The sequence below is a fragment of the Notothenia coriiceps genome, unplaced genomic scaffold, assembly GCF_000735185.1.
Source record: "Notothenia coriiceps isolate Sejong01 unplaced genomic scaffold, NC01 NC01_scaffold00024413, whole genome shotgun sequence".
NCBI lineage: Eukaryota > Metazoa > Chordata > Actinopteri > Perciformes > Nototheniidae > Notothenia > Notothenia coriiceps.
The window spans coordinates 10,553-30,872 of NW_011357114.1; the positions used below are offsets into that span (position 1 = coordinate 10,553).

The 20,320-nt window shown below is 41.4% G+C and overlaps 1 protein-coding gene across 5 annotated transcripts in view; it reads right to left on the bottom strand.

Moving 5' to 3' along the window:
* Positions 1-791: 791 nt before the first annotated feature.
* LOC104955003 (protein shisa-6 homolog) overlaps positions 792-20,320 on the bottom strand; it is a 29,203-nt gene continuing 9,674 nt past the window's right edge. For 2 of the 5 annotated variants that reach the window (XM_010782227.1, XM_010782224.1), the window contains exons 2-5: positions 11,784-11,846; positions 10,866-10,886; positions 9,021-9,179; positions 792-2,593 (exon numbers count right to left, since the gene is read on the bottom strand). In XM_010782227.1, the coding sequence (XP_010780529.1) occupies positions 1,947-2,593; positions 9,021-9,179; positions 10,866-10,875 (816 nt within the window). In that variant the 5' untranslated portion in view covers positions 10,876-10,886; positions 11,784-11,846 and the 3' untranslated portion in view covers positions 792-1,946. The remainder of the gene's footprint in view (positions 2,594-9,020; positions 9,180-10,865; positions 10,887-11,783; positions 11,847-20,320) is intronic. The other 3 variants (XM_010782228.1, XM_010782225.1, XM_010782226.1) reach the window with 2 other exon arrangements.

Here is a 20,320-nt window from a genome sequence, read left to right on the forward strand (position 1 = left end):
CGACCCGATTTTATGGAGTATAATTCCAGGACCAATGCAAAGTCTTACTCCCTATGGATCTTGATGCCCTCAAACACAAGGAATCTGCATGAGAAATACCAGGCCCTAACTGACTCTAATTTAAAATCATCCACGTTGTTAGAAAACAAGATATAAGCTGAATATCTAGGGTGGGCAGATAACTTAGAAAATGACTGTATAAAAACTGTTCTCAAGTGAAGGGTCAGTTCCCTTCTTTTGTACAAAAGAGCCAATCAAAATAATCAGGTAGTTTACAAACACAATATCACCACAACGTTTACCGTGCACAAACCTTCTGCGCATAGATAAAAATGCAAAAGACCACCTTGGCCAGAACCGACTGAGATCAATATAATTAATGACAAGTATGGTTAAGATCACATTAGAGACCCAGTCCAACTGTGGTTCCAGTTAGTCTTGAACACAAGGACCTAAGTGAACCCATGAAGACCTCTTATTTCTAATTCATCTGACTAAACAGCGGCAAAAATAAGCACTGTATGAGCCAACAGACCTCCAATAAAGCTAAAATACTTTAGAGATACTTTGACAGATTTTTAAATAGAAATACCCTTTAGTATATATTTATAGTTTTCCTTTTAAAGTTTGGGACTCTTTTATTTGAATGTTTTGTGAGGTATACTGTATCATCTATCACTGAACGGAATTTTACTGCTGGTTCTGCTGGTAAACTATAATCAATAATATTGCACAAACACGTGACATTTGACAAAAGCATGATTGTTCAATTAAGAGCACATGGGATTCCATACAATAAGGCATTGCTTTAATGAAAACATCTGGACAAACAGGTCACAGTTTTAAGTAATGCTTGATTATGATGTCCTCATTATTACTGATTGTTTCCGTCAACACATCGATGCAAAACTACGGCTCGATCCATGCGCTCCGACACAACGAGTACCTGATATGTAGAGATGAAAGCAGCTGGCCAATCACAAACCGAGCAGAAAGGGCGGTGAAGCGTCATCTTCGTGGATGACAAAAGATGTGTGAACAGAAATTAAGCTAGGTCAAACAACCATCAAGCTTCATTTCCACCTGCAGACTTAAGCTGCCAGCCGACGGTGGTAAAAGATTATTTCATACGCATTCATTCTATGCTACAAGCACAGTAGAAAGAAAAAAATACTTCCCATATACATATTAAATCCACATATTTTGCAGACATCTGTGGAAATATTATTCATTTGGGATCTTTGACTTATCTAAAACTAAAAGTATTAATTGGGAATCTAAGAAATATTCCAGGTGGGAGAAAACCAAACCAAACAATATAGTCAAAGGGCCAGCTTTTCTTGTTCTAATGCTGCTAATATAGCCTATTTACAATCATCTATTGTATGCAACAGAAATAGCCTCTGTTTTAACTATTAAGCTGATATGTCCTGGCCGTTTACCAAAGAAGAAGAGTCAATTAAATCAAACAAAAAAGGGAATTCAGTAATTGTGCTTTTTAACCCATAAATCCACTTCTTCACTGAAAGGGGACGAGTTCAAGAGGCACCACTTGAAGTGCTTACATCAGTCACTGAGAATCTCTAAAGCTATAATAAGGACTGAAAATACAAATAGTAAATATAGTATATTTATATATTTATAAAGTTGATACAATTCCTATCCAGTCCCATGTCCAGTTTAAAAAATATTTTCTTCAGGCCGTCAAACGTCTGACATGAAGGATCCCTCTTTGTGTCAACACGCAAAGCCCTTATGATGCTCTAAGAGAGAGATGTCTTTGCTGGGGTTGATTCTTGATGACACAGGAAGCTTGTGCTAAAAAGCTGGAAGAGTTTTTTTTAATGTAGGAGGTTGTTATAATAAGAAGACCTCTGCACAAGAGATTTGCTGATTTTGAAGATTTCTGTCGACGTCTGTGTCTCAGGAATCCTTCCAATCTGTGGTTAAACAGTTACTTCGTTCTTGCTGGCAGTGCGGTATGTGTGGTGGTGGCCGGGAATGTACTGTAGTTGGTCCACGGTGTGTGTTCGTCGGGAGGCAAACGCCTGCCTTTTAGATGTCGGCGCTTGGTGGTTGACCGTCAGCGTGTTGTAGTCGGTAGAGGCAGTGGGTTGAGAGTGCATCTTGGTCATCTTGTGGCGGTCCATGGTGGGCGTGACGGGCATCAGCATGTCGGCGTGAGACATCGCCCGCGCCATCGCCTTCTCCCGGAACTTGTCGCGCCTCATAGCGGGGGACAGCAAAGGATCCTGGGATTGGAGGCGGTCTGCTGACAGCAGCTGCTCCTCTGAGAGGTGCCGGCTGCTGCTGTATGATGCAGCTGCCATGACGCCGTAGGACGATAAGCCATAGTCCCCACGACGTGGCGTCCTGGGAGGGGACAGGACGTGATCCTGGGACATGGCCCTCTGGACTCGGCGGGGACGCTGCCGCTGTTGGTGCTGTTGGTGCTGTTGGTGCTGTTGGTGCTGTTGGTGCTGCTGGTGCTGCTGGGGTTCTGAGTTTAGCTTCACCATGTGGGTTGGTCCCCGGCCGCCAAAGTCAGGATGATGATGCTTCCTCGTGTAGTACTCATCTACATCCTTATCACCTGAGGAGAAAGAATATGGAGATTATCAGGGAGAGACAACAGCATCAAGACTCCTGGCCTTGCTTGGAACAAATACAACCTTAAGCTGCCTTCACATGATAAGCAATTAGCTCTATGCTCACCACATAGTAGGGTACAGAGAACGGCTGATTAGTTCTTCTTCTATGGTTGACTCCCTTGTCTGCCTGTGCGGCTTCACGTAGATTTTACTCTTGGTTATGCTTTGAAAGGTCGAGCTGGCAGTACCACCACCTTTTCGGGCTCTGCAGTTTTACCGCAGATAATGTGACGGCAGCTTTACACAATACCAGTACTTTACAGAACAGTAATTTGGAGTCTAAAATTACATATTTGCTCATCTTTTTAAACAGATGTCTGGATATGAATGCAGAAAACTGTTGGCAATTCCGTACTATTTTGAATGTTGGGTAGTAGTATCGATCAATCACTTCTGAACAGGCATTGGTTGTATGGAGAAGAACAGAGAGAACATTGGAACCCATTTGCCAAAACGAAATATCAGAACCCATGGGGATATCGTCTGACGATCAAACAGCCTTTTATTCGCTTTTTATTTTAAATTGGCTTCAAAAACACCTGGTCATAGACATTGAATAGTAAATCCAGCTCCATTCATTGTCTCAAGTTGCTAATTGGACTTTAAACAATGAACAGCAAACAGAAAAGGAAGTTTTGGATTGAACATTCACTGGCTACATGGGAACCCCCTTGAAATATAGCCCCGTGCCCCCAGAAGGTTATTGATGTCAGAAGCATAGCCAATCGGTTCCAGGATTCATCTTTTTACAATTTTTAGCTCAAATAAATGTCTTGCCGAAGGTGCATTCTACTGTAGTTCGTGGTTAGCACAATTCCTAGAAGTCCTTTCAACGTTGGTTTATTCAGAACAAACCTATATTGACAGGATATTTGCTATAGTACACATATGGGGAAGTTTTTTCCCAGGGCAGGGGCAGCAAGACCATAAAAAACAAATAACCTTTTCTTTTTTACAGATTTCATTCATCAAGACAACAAATTATTGCAAACCATGCAGGAGCATGCAAAAGCCCTCTAGGACTTGCAGATGTATATGTAATTTGCAAGCTACAATCATTTGAGAAAAGTAATGCTTTCACAAGGAAATCTGCATATAAGCAGTGCCCACAAATCACGTTTGAAACGGGCCCGAGGACCACAAGTGTCGACACATTAGTCTCCATTATATCTGTCCCGCACATTCTGGCAGCTGTTGAACGGATGGGGTGATAATGGTAACCAACACAGTAATTGGAGAGTCCTTTCAAACATGGCCTTTTTTTTCATAAAAAACAGAACAACAGTAGACTCTTATCAATGTAATTTCCCATTAGTGTGAAGAAGAGTCATAATTTCTACTCAACGCAAAAATACTCAACAGTTCATGAGCTGGTTGTGTCTGAACAGGCCTCTACCAGGAAGCAGGTTGGTCTGCCCACTGGGTGTTCCTAATGTTACAGTCATGCTCGGCTCTACTAAACATGGGAGGCAATTAGCTCTCAGCTGTGTATCTACCTGTTTTTGTCACTGCTGGCACACATTGAGACGCTACCACAGAAGCTCTCTGATGAACTATTGGTGCTGAGGGGTCGTTACCTCTTCAGCAGTTAATTATTGCAGAACCCTGAGGTCGAATGGCCATTTTAGGACCGTGTCACGCTTCACTGGGTCGTGGAAAAGAGGGATGATGGGAATTGTGGATGTGGATGCTCGGCTCTCTGGAATAGATGTCACGCCTGGATACAGAAGGTCACCTTTTGTCCCGCTATAAGGGGTTTCATGTCCACTGCTCTGTGCATTCTTAATGAAGGAGGGCTAACTTTGGCCCATGGCAATGTGCTCCAGCATTTTTTCCCTAAAAACTTGGTTTAGATGTGACATTGTGGCAGAAAATGTCAACCAAACTCAACCAGAGGCTACAAGTATAAAGACAATTGAGAAGTTATGCCCCATAGCTCCTTTGATAGGTCAAACTGCAGCCAGCGTCACAGATTTGTAGTGATTATAAACTAAAATGTTAATATGGCAGGAGTGTATTATGTCCTGCTGTCAAAAGAAAAAAAATCTAACATAAATTCTCAAATAAAGGGCGGGTCTTCGATAACAGACAGAGCCATGTCACCAACCAATAAGGACCAACTTTTCCAGGTTTTTCCATATTCTGATATTTAGTTTGCCACCAAAAAGTTACTGCCAATAAAACTCTGACTTCCCAAGCATTGAATTTGAAACATTTGCAACATGGTCAATTATGTGCTCATCCACCCCAAGAAGAAAACATACCCTAACCCTAACCCTAGGCAGTCTGCACACTTTTGGGCACTTGGTCAAACCATATTGATAGGAACTTTAATCATGATTTTTTGATGTCCTTTCCATTTCTTTTTAAATAAAGGCTTATCAGGAATGTGGGAGGGGCTTTCTCATTTAGTCTCTCGAACGCTTTAATGTAAAAAGTCTGCACACATTTTTTTTCATATCTATCAATGGTAACATTACAGTGATTGACAAAACTTACGCAAATAAAAAACATTCTGAATTTGCTTTAACAACATGTTAACATTGGGGGAAGTATTTTTCAGTAATAAGAATCAACAGAAAATCTAATCAGGGAGGCTTCTCTATCTAATATAATAACCTATATTCATTGAATCAAAAGTAATTAGGCTTCTCACTGTTGTTAAGGTGGATAAAGACTTTGGCCAGTGTTTGAGAATGAAATATAATATTAATTTCAGTAGAAGGTTTCTGGGGAACTTCAAAATGCCCGGCTACAAATGGAATTCCTCTCCTTCTAACACTTGATTTAAGACTTGCTTTTTATGAGCGTACATATGTTACACCATTTACACTTTAAGTGACTAGAATGATATAAGAGGGGCGGTGCGAACTGCTCCATCTAATTTCTGCAGCGCCAATAAAATGTAGCAGTTTACAATTAAGATGATTGCGAGAGGCTAAAGGGTCCCAAACGTGGCGCGGAGCTGCAAACACAGGAAATAGCTAACAACGGTTAATGGAACCCCAGCTCCCACTCTGCGAGATTAGATTCAATACAAGCAGTATATTTATGTGTCAGCTATTGATCACAGAAAACTGTAATCATATAATGCGCTAACACTCGTGAAACTGGTGGAACATCAATTATAAAGTGATCTTTAGAGAGGTTTGGAGAAGGAGCATATGAAATTAAAAGGGGGGAAGGGAAGCAATTTCATTCCTGTTTTTCTTTGGTGAGGATTGAAGGTAGCTTGTTTGTTCTTTGAGGTGTTTTAATCCCTTTTGGGGGTGTAACAGGTTAAGGTGAACAACAGAGCCAAACAAGCAGGTTACCTTAGCAGCAGCCTGCCTCACTGACATCACTGAAGAACACACACTGCGCTCACACACATCATTTAAAATATCAAATAAACCATGCTAATGCAATTTAGTCGTAATCATTATCCCTCCAGATGGTTTAATTAAAAAAGCAACTAATTATATTACTTTTAGGCTTGTTTCCAAAAAGCCTCACCCGTGATAGAACCCGTAATTAATTTTTCCAAGTGGAAGGGCTTTGTTTAAGGGACGACTTTGCTCGCTCTTTTGACAAATTCTTCAGGGCTCCTGTCTCAAATTCAAGCCTTTTCGTGGTGATTCATGTCTGTGATTTTCTGTGTGTGTACAAGCTTCAGCGAGATAAGAGCAAAGCCCAGAGTTGATAAGGGAGAGAGGAGTAAAACCTATAAAAGACACATTTTAAATGCGCTGAAAGGAGATTGTACCAACGCATGTTGTTCTATCACAGGACCAATGGCACATTCAAATGGCTTTCTAAGTCTGTAATGTCTATTATAATTCAAGGACAGTGAATGGTGCATATTGTGTGTTTGTTACAACTCACAAGTGCTTGGAAAATGTGCTCTTCACTGAATTTGTTCCTGGAAATAAGGTTAGAGGTAAAAGTACACCAAGAGTAATGCTCCACTGTGTTTTTAACTGACAAATCCGTTAAGCACAGAGAAGCTTCTTAAGGCAAAAGGATGAGGATGTTTTTTAAAAAGAAAAGAAAAAATATCTACTGTCAACAAATTGGTTAAATGTGGTTATTCACAATAGAATGCACTTTAGAGAAAACCGTATGTTGCCAATGGTTGTGCTTTTGGAAATACATAATGGATGCACTGAATGGAATGAATTGCAGCGTCATGGCTTACTTAGCGGCTCATATTCAATAGCTGTTTACTTTGGTGCATTTTAAAACTGCGTATTGCTAAAAAGATAAGTTCAAGTACTCAAACGAGTTTTTATTTTTAGACAAGATTAGTTATTGGTCCACCCGATTATCTTAACGCTCAAATATAGCATTCTTAGCTCAAGAACTGACGTATGATAGTCTGAAGCGGAGGATATAGAGGGTAAGTAGTTCACAAAAATGATTTCCTTGCACTTTGAATGTTCTGTTCACACCGCTTTTGCAAGATCCTCTCGCGTTCTGCATCAGGTTCAAACAGAAGAGAGATGTGCATGCAGAATTCTGCTTTAATAAACCTTTGTGTTATTTAAATATTCAGCTTTAAGAAAATAGATCTGTTTATAGAAGAACAGGCCCACTGCATCTGCTACTGATATCCAATCCCTTTAACATACTTCAGTTATCATATGACCAATTCAATCTAACCTTGAATACCACCAACAAGTAAAGAGCTTTCTAAATCCCATTCTGTATCAGAAGAAGGCTTTTTAACATGACTGAATAAATCCTTTCTATAAATGTATTACAATATTTAATTTTATAGTACCAATGGTAACTTGCCATGATGCATACATATGCATCAAGCACATACAGAAGGCTCTCTTCACAGTTCAAAAATAATTTTAAGGTCGTTCTAAAATTGCAATATCGTAAAATACTGTAGTTGGACGGTTTTTGCTTTCAGTTCTCAAATGTTTCATGGCGATACTAGTCTTGGGTGTTTGTTCTGTCCCAATGTTAGTTTGACAGCTTTTAAATTAGCCCAAACAAACAAAACCAAACAGCTTAATGCCCCGAAGTTCGTCTGAACTGCACCAAACAGGTTTGGTGTAAAAGTATCCTTAATGTTTTTGAACAACACCAGAAGAAAGTACACACCCTTCCCCTTCATGCTACCTATGAAGTAACTGTTGTCAAGATATGCGCACATAATTGTGAAGGACCTGTCACACGTTCTGCATTGCAAATGCAAACTATTACCTTCAGGTAGAATTTACAGAGCCAGGAAATGCACAAAATAAGCTTTAATCTTCTTTTCATCCAACAACTACAACACTGCTCTAGAAAACAATTTAACCATTGGAAGAAGGTTCTCATAATGCATGTGTACCTTGCAAGAAGTTACATTATGTACTGTGGTATGGCTTGTATGATTTCTCTCCTCATTTTAATCATTTGTATTATGTCTTTGGTGAACCACAGTAATGTCCTGTGGGCTACATATTGTATTAAGTTGGTTGCAGTAGTGTCCAAGCACAAATCGCCTGGGGGATAATAGAGAATATTGTATCTTACCTTATTATCTTCAGTCTGTTCTGAAAACTGTTTTTAAATACCGAGCACCGTATGGAATCTTTCACAAGATAAAACTAAATTGGAATCTGTCTTTGAGGCAAAGCTACATTCAAAACATGATTATGAAGAATCAGCAGTCAAGCTATCTTACTGTGCAACGTGTTGATGGTTAAAGATTAGAGCTTTCAACATTAAGTGAAGGGTTTTGAGGCCCGTTCAATTTGAGTTTGTACTTGCTTTGTGCATTTTACAAATTCCTAAATGTTTTGCGGCCGTCACGTTTCAAAAACACTTTTGGCGAGGTAAGCTTTTCAAAAAGTTGTTTAATACAATACTGATCAGTTAAAGAAAAATCTAGATCAAAACCGGAAACATGCAACCAATGTGAGAGCACTGGGAATGAACTGGTCATCATCCAGCTGAAAATGTCACAGTGCAACATTGAAGCGCCATCTTGTTAGCGTATAGAAGCCATTCAGCTGAAAAAAAAGAAGCTTTTAATATATCATTAAGAGACATTGGCAACATGACATACTGTAGGCTGCAGATGGAGCCCGATTACACGCCAATTAGATGCAAGTGGATGGGAATGAGCATGGAGGCTATAGAGCATTGTCATGCATTTTAAGTGGGTTTTTTTTCCATACAAAGGTGAAACAGTGAGAGGTTTATCTGCATGATGAGCCACCAAACATCTGGAGATACTTATCATGAGGCAAGTCTCTGTAGTGCACATTCAAATGTTTCATCACAGTGAGCCCTTTAATGCACAGGGCATGAGGTTCACGTCATTCCCTGTCTCTTTTCAGTGCATCAGGCAAAAACACGACGAGGAAGGATAAATGAAGGACCACCTACTTAATCTGTGGAGAGAGGAGGAGTATTTACTTAAGTCAGACTTGAGGGCCAGCTCGTAGGAGGGCGGCAGATGGCTGAGGTTCTGGAAGGATCTGGACAGGGACAGGTCGTAGGGCTCGGTGGCCGAGGTCAGGATGTTGTTCATCCGCTGTGGTCTCTCTACAGGGGACAGGGAAGGAAGCGGTGCGGTGCAGTCAGAGTAAACTCAGTCAGAAAGAAGGGAAATCAACTGGGAGTCTTTACTGGAGGAGAGAAAGGGAGGCAGATAAAGAGGCCGGGGTTGTGAGAAGTGTGGGGGGAGAAAGGCTTGTGCTGGAGGTCTTTAGCGTGTAGGAAACAACAAGTTAAAAAGGTCTGCTTGCATTTTGAGATGTACGACGGACTGATCTAGCTTGACCCATGTGCGATGTTTGGTCATTTAACCTACAGCCGCAGGCATGGAGCCAATTAATTCCATCTGCATTGGCTAATGAATAATCACATTTTTAATAAAGTAACTTTGTACATTATGTGCTATAGCTAATTTAGATATTTGTTTTCGTGTTATAACATTGGTTAAAGTCAATTTTTCTATTGCGCTTTTACATTTTCCTCTTCTGTTTGTACATGTATAAGTACGTGTCATCTGCATATAAATAGATCCACTTATAGAGATTGGGTACCATTCCTGCATGGCAGATCTCTGTTCTCTTTCTCTACAAAATGTACCACTGAACAGTTAATATGCTTGGAAGATAAACTAATAATGGAGGCTAAACCCCAACCGTTAAGTATTAGAAATAGACAGTGTTTTAGAAAAAGGCAGATGCTATATGGGTTGTCATAGCGAATGTGGCTATTTACACCTGTGTGTATATATAATAATGCCTAAAACATGCACCCAAATTGGACCATTTTATTTGTATTATAATAATTGTGAGAAAACAGCATTGTTTTAGAGAGAGTCATTGGTGTCATACATCCTGCCTTTTATCCTTGTATCCCATCAAACATTTACAAAGTGAGATGCCACCTTGAATATGGTCGGTTGGGGGTGCAAATAGCACAACAACTGCCATTTGACTATTTTCATCGATGCAAATGACTATATTGTGTACATCAAATAGACTTTTGGATTTTGGAAAAGTAGTCTGGTGACTTTCCCTTCAAGCATTTCAAGGGCATGAAACGCTACGTGTTGACTTGTAACATCAATACAACGTACCAATCTGTGCTTCTTTGCCTTTACACATTCTGAGCAAACTGTGAATGTGTGAACTGTGTCCAGGCGGCTCAAGTGATGGCTGGTGTGAAATGCTGTTAACATTTCTGTTTTGCTATCAGTGATATGATGTGGCACCATGAAGGCTCCCTGCACTGCACAGAGCTCCTTAGGCTTCAGTATTTGGGACGCCCAGTCGTGGGTCAGGTGGCGCAGTGGGTGGGTGGGTGGGCTGGGATACGGGCAGGGACGGTGTTGCTGGATTTAAAAATAGGACTGGGTGTCTACTGCAGCAAGGAGGACAAGGACACACAACACCGAGTAACATATGGCGTAGAGGAGAGACATTCACTGAGTTGGAAAAAGAGTGTGCCGACATGTGTGAGGGTTTTGAAGAGCCAGTTAGGTGGAGTGAAAGAGTGAAAATAATGTGTGAAGAAGAAATCTCTCAGACTGGACTAAAGGTCATGGACTGCAATGCAGCGTGACAGCAAAATATAAACAAGCGCTTAAAAAATAACGAGAAAGGAGAATAGAAAATGACCCCCAGTGTGCAGGTAAAGAGTTTTGATCGCTACATGATACGTGTAAGAAAAGGTGAAGAAAGAATACACATAAACACCAAGTGTATGTGTATTACTTACCGTGTCGCATTTGTCTGTGGGCTACCAAATCCAAGTGAGAAAGAAAGGATCAATAAGAATCAAAGTGCACAGATGCTTCAACCAAACGACCACACTGAAGGGTTGCCCTTGTTTAAAGCTAATATTGCTACATGTAGAATGCTGCCCCGAGTTAACACATATAATCCAACCCAGCAACTCTGGAATTATTCCTAAAAGCTACCCTCCCTCATCAGGAGCTATATAGGCTTCAAAAGGACTGTTTGAAGAGTTTTATTTGGTACTAACGGTACTTTTCAAAGCCATTTCCCGAGCAAAAAGGCTGTCCTGTTTAAGAGGCACACAACAAGCACAAGTGGAATGTGGCCCACAGCGCTCCATTAACGGCTGAAAAGTTTGGATAATGACTCAAAGTCGGTCTCTGCAGTTTTTAGAATGTCAGGGAGATATTTTATCACGAGTAGGGCCAGACTCCCTCTTCAATTACTAAGTGTTTCATTTCATTGACGTTTGGATGCTGGAACATTCGGTAATTCCACACTAAAAGCTGCTCTCCTTTCACAGAAAATCACATTAAGAGAAATAGATGGGAGGCAATAAAAGTAATTGAGTTTCCAATAACTGCAGCAACATCCACAGATGATACATTGATTATCATAAACTTTCGGCTTTTCATTTTCTCCAAAGACTTCTTTGTCAGTCCTTCAGATTTTAATTTCCCCGTCAAAGATATACTATTGTCCTTGAAATTGGAAATCACAAAAATGGTTTGGCTGACTTTCATTTAGAGACAGATAACGATCCATGTCATTTGGGAAAGTCAAGTCGGGTCCGATTATGAGAAATCAATTTCTCTTCTTCAATTTTTCTGATCTACATAGGGATTTTTGCACCACATGTGTCACATCTCCAGTTAAGGACATTAGTGTGTTTTCTTACCCAGTTTAGGTGTGAGGGCAGTCAAATCCAGGTGGCTGTGTTGGTAGTCATGGTGATGGTTTCCTATTGTAGGACAAACAGAGTCAAATATTATTTTGAAAACGCTAGGTTCAAGTGACAAGAAGAACATCAGAAATGACAGTCATTGCCCTTGATGTTAAAAGGAGAGTAATCAAATGCCTTAAACACATAGTCTCCCTCTTAACCTTTGTGTATCTCCCTCTTCTCTTCTGTATCTCCAATTCAAGATATAATGCAGGGGTCTTCAATGTTTTTCATGACCCCTTAGCAAAAGGGGCCCTTTTATGCTTGTTGAAATATCCATTTCCTGTAGTGTGTTAAATAGGTTATGTGCATGTTAGTCGCCTCCATTGGACTCCTTTGTTTACTTCCGTAACATAGTGACATCACTACGTAACACTCACGTTTATTTTGGCTAGCACTCCAACACATTGTACGTGATAGGCTAATGGGCGGGACATCTCTAAGTGGCTGGCCAAATACAAAAGAGCCTGCCAGCTAACCAATCATAGCAGACTTGGCTCCATTGAGCGTTCAATCATTTGTAAGGTGGCCTAAGGCACTAAGGCAGTACCATCTATACACATTCCCTTTTATGATGCGTACACTACTACGCTATTCAAATAATAATTTGTAGTCAATATTTCACCTTAAATGTTCCGTACAGTGCTTTGGCACAGGTAAGCTACTGATCCCACAGGAATGCATAGCAGTTGGACAATAATTACATCACATTTCGATATGCTGACGCTTCAACTAACAATGAGCCAGTTGTGTGTTTTATGTTGGATTCATGAACCTAATGTGCATTTTCAGACATAACTTTTATTTAAAAACAAAGTATAACTTATCAAACACTTTGCCGGCCCCTGTGTAGCAATTTTGAAGACCCCACGTGGGTGACGGTCCCTTTGTTGAAGAACTAAATGATGCAAACCCTTTGAATTAAAAATGTGTAGGTGCTGTAATGCACTGTATAAATAACCTTGTGTTGAAAAAAAGTGAAGTAGAATTTTTGATTCCCCCTGTAAGTTAAGCACAACAAGCAGTGTGACAAATGTTATCCTAGTGTAAGAGTGAGTATCAACCGGCTCTCCCTCCCAGTCTCCTCGCTGTATGCCGTTTCCCCAGATATGAGAGCTTTGATTTGTTCAGTGCGTCTCAAGTGAGTGGAGAACTGTCACAGCTCAGTTATGGGACTGTGAGTGTTTCTTCCAGTTGACAGAACCCACGGTGGAATGCTACTTTGCCAAAAATGATTGATTGCAGCCTCTTTACATGGGAACATGAGCCACAGCTCATGGTGATCCATCTTAGATGTAAGTGAGTCAATTTGATGTTGCGTTAATATTGTTATGGGTTGTTTGAGTGGGTTAAGAAAAAGCAACATCATCCGAGACCTCCATCACCAGCAGCTATGGGAAATCATATCGCTGAGAGAAAATATTGCCTTGATTCAATTACGCTTTGTGTTTCTGAACAGCAGAGCAAACAAAACATGGATATATAATAGTTGTACCTTGTTTGCATTTAAATATGTTCATTTATCATCCTATAAGAGTGATAAAGACAATAAAAACCCACCTCTAATACACATGAGCCCTTTAGCGAGCTTTGAACAGACGACAGGGGGGATGTGTTCTGCTTTTGTTAAAGTTCAGTGCCTGTATTTCAATGATACTGCTTCCCCCAACGGGAGGATGTGACATTTCTGACAAATGTTTTTTATCTGTAGATCTAAGCGAGTATAAAGATGAGTCTCACATATTGAAATGTGGTTTTGGATTTGCTAGCTAATCTCAACTGAAATTGCTATTCAGTTAAGGTAAAAGAAGGAATGTAAAACACTGGTTTAAATGGATTTAAGTATCTGTGTACCATAATCATAAAACAAGTATTTTTTCTCCTTGCAGCTGCGCTTCGCAATCACAGGTTTGATCAAGGGACCAATTATAGCGGCTACTGAGAGCTCATTTAAATTACCCTGCCATGAACCTAAAAATGAAAGCGCCAAATAAATAACAACCTACTATCTGTCTAATTGCAGAAAAAAAAGGCTTTTTTTCTTCACCACCGCCACATACATTTCACACATTAAAATGTGTGTTTAATAGAGGTTCAAGAGTTTATCACCCTGTGACGATGGTTTTTCTTTGCGGTAATCTAAAGTTCAGGGTGCGTGTGATCCAATTATCCCCTTTATGTGATTTTTGACTGTTATTGCTACTAGTTTGCAACAACTCTGCCACAAAACAAAGCTCACATTTAAAAACGTATATGTAATTTGTTTATAAGGAATCTAGTCCCAGCACTTGATAGATGAATCAGCCCTGGCAAAGTAGGAAATCACTCAGCACAAAGCACATAGCTTGAACGCACTCACAGTGCTGTCATTAATAAAGGATGGATAGTTGGCTGCTTTAGTTTAATTTGGTCAATCGAGAAAAACTGCAGGAAAATGCCTGGAAATGTAAGTGTTTTCAAAAAAAAATATCTGGACGAGTTATTGGTGTAAGGAGGTCAATGTTAGGAAATGATTATAAATGGTATTCTTAGCTAGACAGAATATTACACCAAGAGACAAAGACAGGATCATCATCTAACAGTCACAGGCACCAGATCTGATTAGTTTAGACATTCTCTCCCATCAAAAATGCCAGGTTAGTCAATACAATTGAGTACACGGCTGTTGCAATAAACTGAAACAGCAATAATGGATGGGGTCTCTCCCATCGTTTGTCACTCTCCATTTGCACCTTATGCACAGACTTGACATGTGCAGAAACTCTGACAGAGCAATTTGTGGAAAAGTCTAGAAAAAAGTATGTGGACACTGGAGCCTTACAGCCATATGTGATTATTGGAAGTGTCATTCCAACCCCATATGCTGCTACAACAGCCTCCACACTTCTGGTTATTTTTTCCCAACAGATTTTTGAACCTGGCTGCAGGGATTTGTTCACATTCAGCGAAGAGAGCATTAGTGAGGGCCAACACTGATGGTAGTGATAAGATCTGGCTCACAGTTGGCAAGCGACTTCATCCCAGAGCTGTTGGAAGGGGTTGAGGTCAGGGCTCGGTGCAGACCATTTTTCACTGAATTTTTGGACCATTTCCCCTTGTATTGGATAGCTGACAGGAGAGCGGCAGACAGGAGCAAAGGTGAGAGGAGACTTTGCAACCGGATGAAATATTTCTTCTGGCTTTGTAAAATTGAGACTTGAAAGAGTCTTCACCAAAGTGTTGCCACAAAAACAAACTTTTGTCAAAATGACATGCTAGCATTAACATCTCAAAAAGAGCTACATCATTAATAACATTTTAAAGGTCACCGTCATGCAATATTTAGGCAATAGCATAGGTCATATATATAAAAATGTATAATGAAGTGTTTTGCTCAAAATACCAAACAGATCACCCATTCTAGCCATGCCTCATATCCCTCTATTTCACTTCCTGTTACTAAAGTGCTGATTCGGGGTATAACGCTTTAAAAAAAAAAAAGAGGGGGGAAAAAGGCTTATGCGGGACCGGCAGATACTGTCTAAAATAAATTCTGCGGTGATGAAATGCCAAAACTACATCAAGGATTATTTCTGAAACAGTATGGAGCTCAAAGGCTTTCTCTCTTGCTGGTTTACCACAAGGTGAGTTCCTTTCTTTATCCTGCTTCTTCACACATGTGCTCTCTCCAGTACTGGTTAGCTCTGAGTGTTAGCGATGCTTGCTAATGTAAACAAAGGCCATATTACGTCCAAAATACGTCACGCATTGATTCTGATAGCAACTTTCTGATAGGGCCGTGGGTCCACCACGTGTGTAAATAACGTCATATCGGATGGCAAATCCAGCTCGTTGTACCCCCGTTTTTCACAGATTTGCGCAAAGAGGAAAAGAGAGAGGGTTTTATTTTCTTACACTTTGTGAGTTCCCTGGGGGACACGTACTGTATGTATAAAATACATCAAAAAGTGCATTTTGTATGATAGGTCCCCTTTAAGACATTGGAAACACACAATACTTTACATGTAACAAAGAAGAGGAAAATGTAAATATGTTGGGGAATAATCCACACGTAGTGCACACATAGTTAGTAGCAGGAGGATGTATGTGGGATTGAGTCAAAATAAAGTACAGTGAATATATTGAAGGAAGATTTTTGATTTTTTTTTAAACCATAGGACAGTGTTTAAAGAGGAAGATAGAGGAGATGACACGCGTAACATGAAAACATGAAAAATAAAACATAGAAGCTTTGGACATTCACGAGTGCGGTGTTTTCTGACATATTTTATGTTGTAGAACAAAACGCGGAAATCTCTTCAGCTCGTGTTAACCACAGACACAGATGGATCCGCAAGTTGTTTAAGGCTAACTAATTTCCGGGTTCTAGGGTTAATTTTTGCACCACTTCACATTGTAGTGTGTTTACATTTTGCATTACAGTTGCAGTAAAGTTGGCTTGAAATTAAGGCATTAATCCGTTTTTCAGCGTCTTGTGATAAATACAAATTAATACTTTATATATTTATGGCATATTTACCTTTGCAAAAGATGGATAGATAGCTAAAGTATACTGTTAAAGTGACATTTGTTTTCCTTAGACATTTTAAAATATTTATTTGCGAAACCTTTTTTTGACAGCAATAATTAAATAATCTCAATAGGAAAGTGTAATGGCAATAATGAGCATCAGTAGCAGCCTTACCACGACTGAGAATGTCGAGCAAAGGTCTGAAGATTTCTTCTTTTCCTAATAGATTTCAGTTTTTCCATTCAAACACTCTGGATCCAGTTTAGGACTATGTGCATTGTATACGAGAGCACATAGTACCTGCTAAGTGTTAATACATAATGCAGCAGCTCTCGCTGGCAGTGAAGAGTGTCACAAGGATTGGCTGTAGTAATGCTGGCAGCTCTGTCACAAATGAATCGAATGCTTCCAAGTTCCAGCGGGTGGACAGAGGGGATCCCACTGTGACCCAGATCCATTTTAAACGGCTCGCTCTGGGGAAGCTGATGGACAGACGCTGGCAGAGGAGAGAGCCCACGCAATGTCATTATGCTGGCAGAGTGCACCATGTGGACCTGGTGGGACAGATCACCTCGCACTGCCCTTGTGTATGTACATGCATGTACATATGGAGAGGCAAAGTGACTTCAAGATCTTTCATTTCAAGCGTCTTAACCTTCTAGCTACCTAGGATTTAACCTTTACTCGACCAATGGGATCAAAACAATTTACAATCTCATGATCTGAAGGAATAACATTGTAGTAGTAATTCAGTGCCGTTGTTAAAACCTGAAAAGACGCACAAAATACAAATAAGAACCTGAAAATGAGCATATGATGTCCTCTTTAATGGCAAGTTGTGCTATTTAAACAAATATTCCCTTTTAAAGTCGGGTCCTCATGCCTTTTATTTGTTTGTGAACTGATTTTACTAAACTTCCCATCTTAATGGCAAATATTTGATACAAACAACAATAAATCATGTCATTTGTTGTGGATGTTGTGTTTTAGACAAGTGTTAGAGTCCCACTGCAAAATAAAGACTGTATGCCATGCATGCAGCTGACACTTTAATCTATGGGCTGTAACTCATCTTTGATGACATGTCGCCAACTTGCTGACAACACATCTGCCATCTTTTCGTCAATGTAATACCCAAGATAATTTAACGGCACATTTCAGTATACTGGGGATTTAAAAAGTATATACTTGCACAGTGCACTTCACTCAGTTATTTCTACGGAGCCCCCTGGCCTAGGAGTATATGTTTTCGGCGTTGCAGTTTGCAGACTGCCCAAAGCCCTCCTCACTCCTCCAGCTGCAGATTGTGACCAATTCTTGATGTTTAGCTCGGATGACGCGCGTATCGAACTGTTCTGATAAAAATGATTCTGTAGCTCGTTGTCTACCTTGCTATAATTGTAAAGTGTTGTTTGTATTTTTACAACGTTATGTTCATGAGTTATTGATCCTTGAAATTCGAATCCGTCAATAACTCAGCTCAGCTTTGCAACGTGCATGTCCCGTCAACACACTCTCACTCCTATTGACGGATTCGAATTTCAAGGATCAATAACTCATGAACATAACGTTGNGATCCCGACCCAAAAAAACGAAAATTGCTAATTAATCGTAAAATGAAAATGCCAAACACCCTTTACCAACTTGGCCTTCGTTAGCGTCTACAAATTTTTGTAAAGATCTGAGGCGGCTAAAACAGGAACGAAAATTATCTGAGGCCATCATCAAATGAGAAGAGTGAAAAGTCTTGGGCGGTTATACCGATCGACGCCGGTCGCCTGTCATTGTGTGAGTGCTGTGATGTGCTGTGCGGGTGGACTGTGCTGTGTATGCACCGACTCTTCCCTACCGGATGTTCTCCCTAAAAAAAAAGTCAACTAAATTTTTTAGAAACGTTATAATTACTGTCGGTTCATCCACGACAAAAAAAAAAATACAAAATAAGACTTGTTAGACCTAAACAAGTGTATCCTGGATCTGATGGAACCATTAGAGGAAATAAAAATAAACACAATGTACTTCTTTTATACATAAATTTAAAGACGGAACCAGACCAAACAAATCTTTTTTGTCTTTTTTTGTCTTTTTTAGGCTCCAAATTTAGTTTTAACAGTAATCAATCCTTTTTAACTCTAAAATAAAAATCCCGGTTTAGCGGGTCGGATTGAGGTCCGAACGACCACTCCATACCCTGACAAAGAAGGTTAACTGGCGTTAGGGGTGAACCTAGTTACCCAACACAAACGGGGAAGGGACTGGACCGGTACTGATAGTCCAGCAATTCTTTTGGGATGTACGGTACAGTGCTTCTGCCGACTCACGACACCGGTGTGTAAACGACTTGACACGCACCCCTATCCCTCATCGGTTGCCATCAGACAACATGAGTCAATCCACGACGGGGACCTTCCGTTTTTGCGTTTATGAAAGCACCGAAACCTCGTTAAAATGGGGATTTTGCTCGATGCAGGCAGACTACGTGCCACCCTGTCAGAGAGCAGACAGGCATCCCTGCTTCAAGCAGTTTGCAGACTGCGAGAGGGGGCAACGGTGACAGCTTTGACCATCATGCAGACTCTGGGTCTCATGGCGGCTGCTGACCTCGTGGTACCACTGGGGTTACTGCATATGCGTCGCCTGCAGAGGTGGTTTGCCGGCCTTCGTTTGGATCGCAAGAGGCACAAACGACGTCTGGTGACCACCCCCCCCCCTCAGTGGAGGGCAACCTCCGATACTGGGGGTCCCCAAAGCATCTGCGGAGGGGAACTCCACTGGGGCGGGTGACCTCCTACGTCACGGTGTTCAAGATGCATCCGTGACAGGATGGGGGGGGACCTGCCTAGAGAGAGCTATAGGTGGTGGCTGGCCTTTGACAGAAACTGGGCACATCAACCTTCTAGAGCTACGGGCAGTAGTACCGCTCCTACAGCACTGCAAACCCTTACTACAGGGCAAACATGTGCTGCTGAGGAGCGTCAACCGCACCACAGTGGCTTACATCAACAGGCAGGTCTGAGTCAGCTCCGCCGCCTTGTTTAGCGCAGCGGAGAACCTGTGGTTGTGGGTCTCTGAAGGCCCCCCACATTCCGGGACTGGAGAAAAGGGGGGCCGGCCTCATGTTAAGAGGCGGGCCCCTGTCAGACGAATGGTGGTTCTCCCTGGCTCGGCAGGACAATCCACCCTAGGGGGTGGACACGTTTGCACACGAGCCATGGCCAAGACAGCTGCTCTACGCCTTTCCACCGCAGATGCAATAGGAGCGTTACCCACTCTGGGCCAACCTCTCCAGGCTGAGAGTGACAGGCTGAGACGGGAGGGACTGACTGACAAATTATTCAGACTATCCAGGCAGCAAGAGCAGGATCCACCACAGCCTGTTACAGGAGGAAGTGTTTGGGATTCCAGCGGTGGTGGGAAGAAAGGAGTCTAGAGCCTCTATAATGTACATTGGGCTCTATTCTGTCCTATTTACAGATACTGGTGGACAGGGGGCTTGCTCATTCCGCAATTAAGGTATATGCAGCAGCCATCTCGTCCGCAATGGGATCTGCCGTTGGTGCTTGAGGCTCTGGTCACAGAACCATTAGAGCCTCTGGAGCTCTCCTCCCTGAAGGCACTATCATTGAAAACAGCTTTGCTGCTTGCCTTGACTTTGGCCAAGAGAGTGTGCGAGCTGACCGCTCTGTCGATGCACCCGAGTTGCCTTTTGATTCGGGGTGACCGTAGCGGGGCGACACCCAGACCATAGGCGGAGTTTGAAATTTGCGCTTTGGGGGGGCAAACCTTTTTTTACTGACGTCAGTTCACAGTCCCAACTATTGCGTGGGGTGCTACGGATACAGTAGCAATAAAGCCAGTGTTCACCGCACTGAGTATGACTTTTCCACATGCGAACACAACTCGTCCCGTCATGCACGCCTCATGCCCGCCGTACACACACACTCATACAGATGTAGCGATTCATTTCAGACAGTTTGAAACA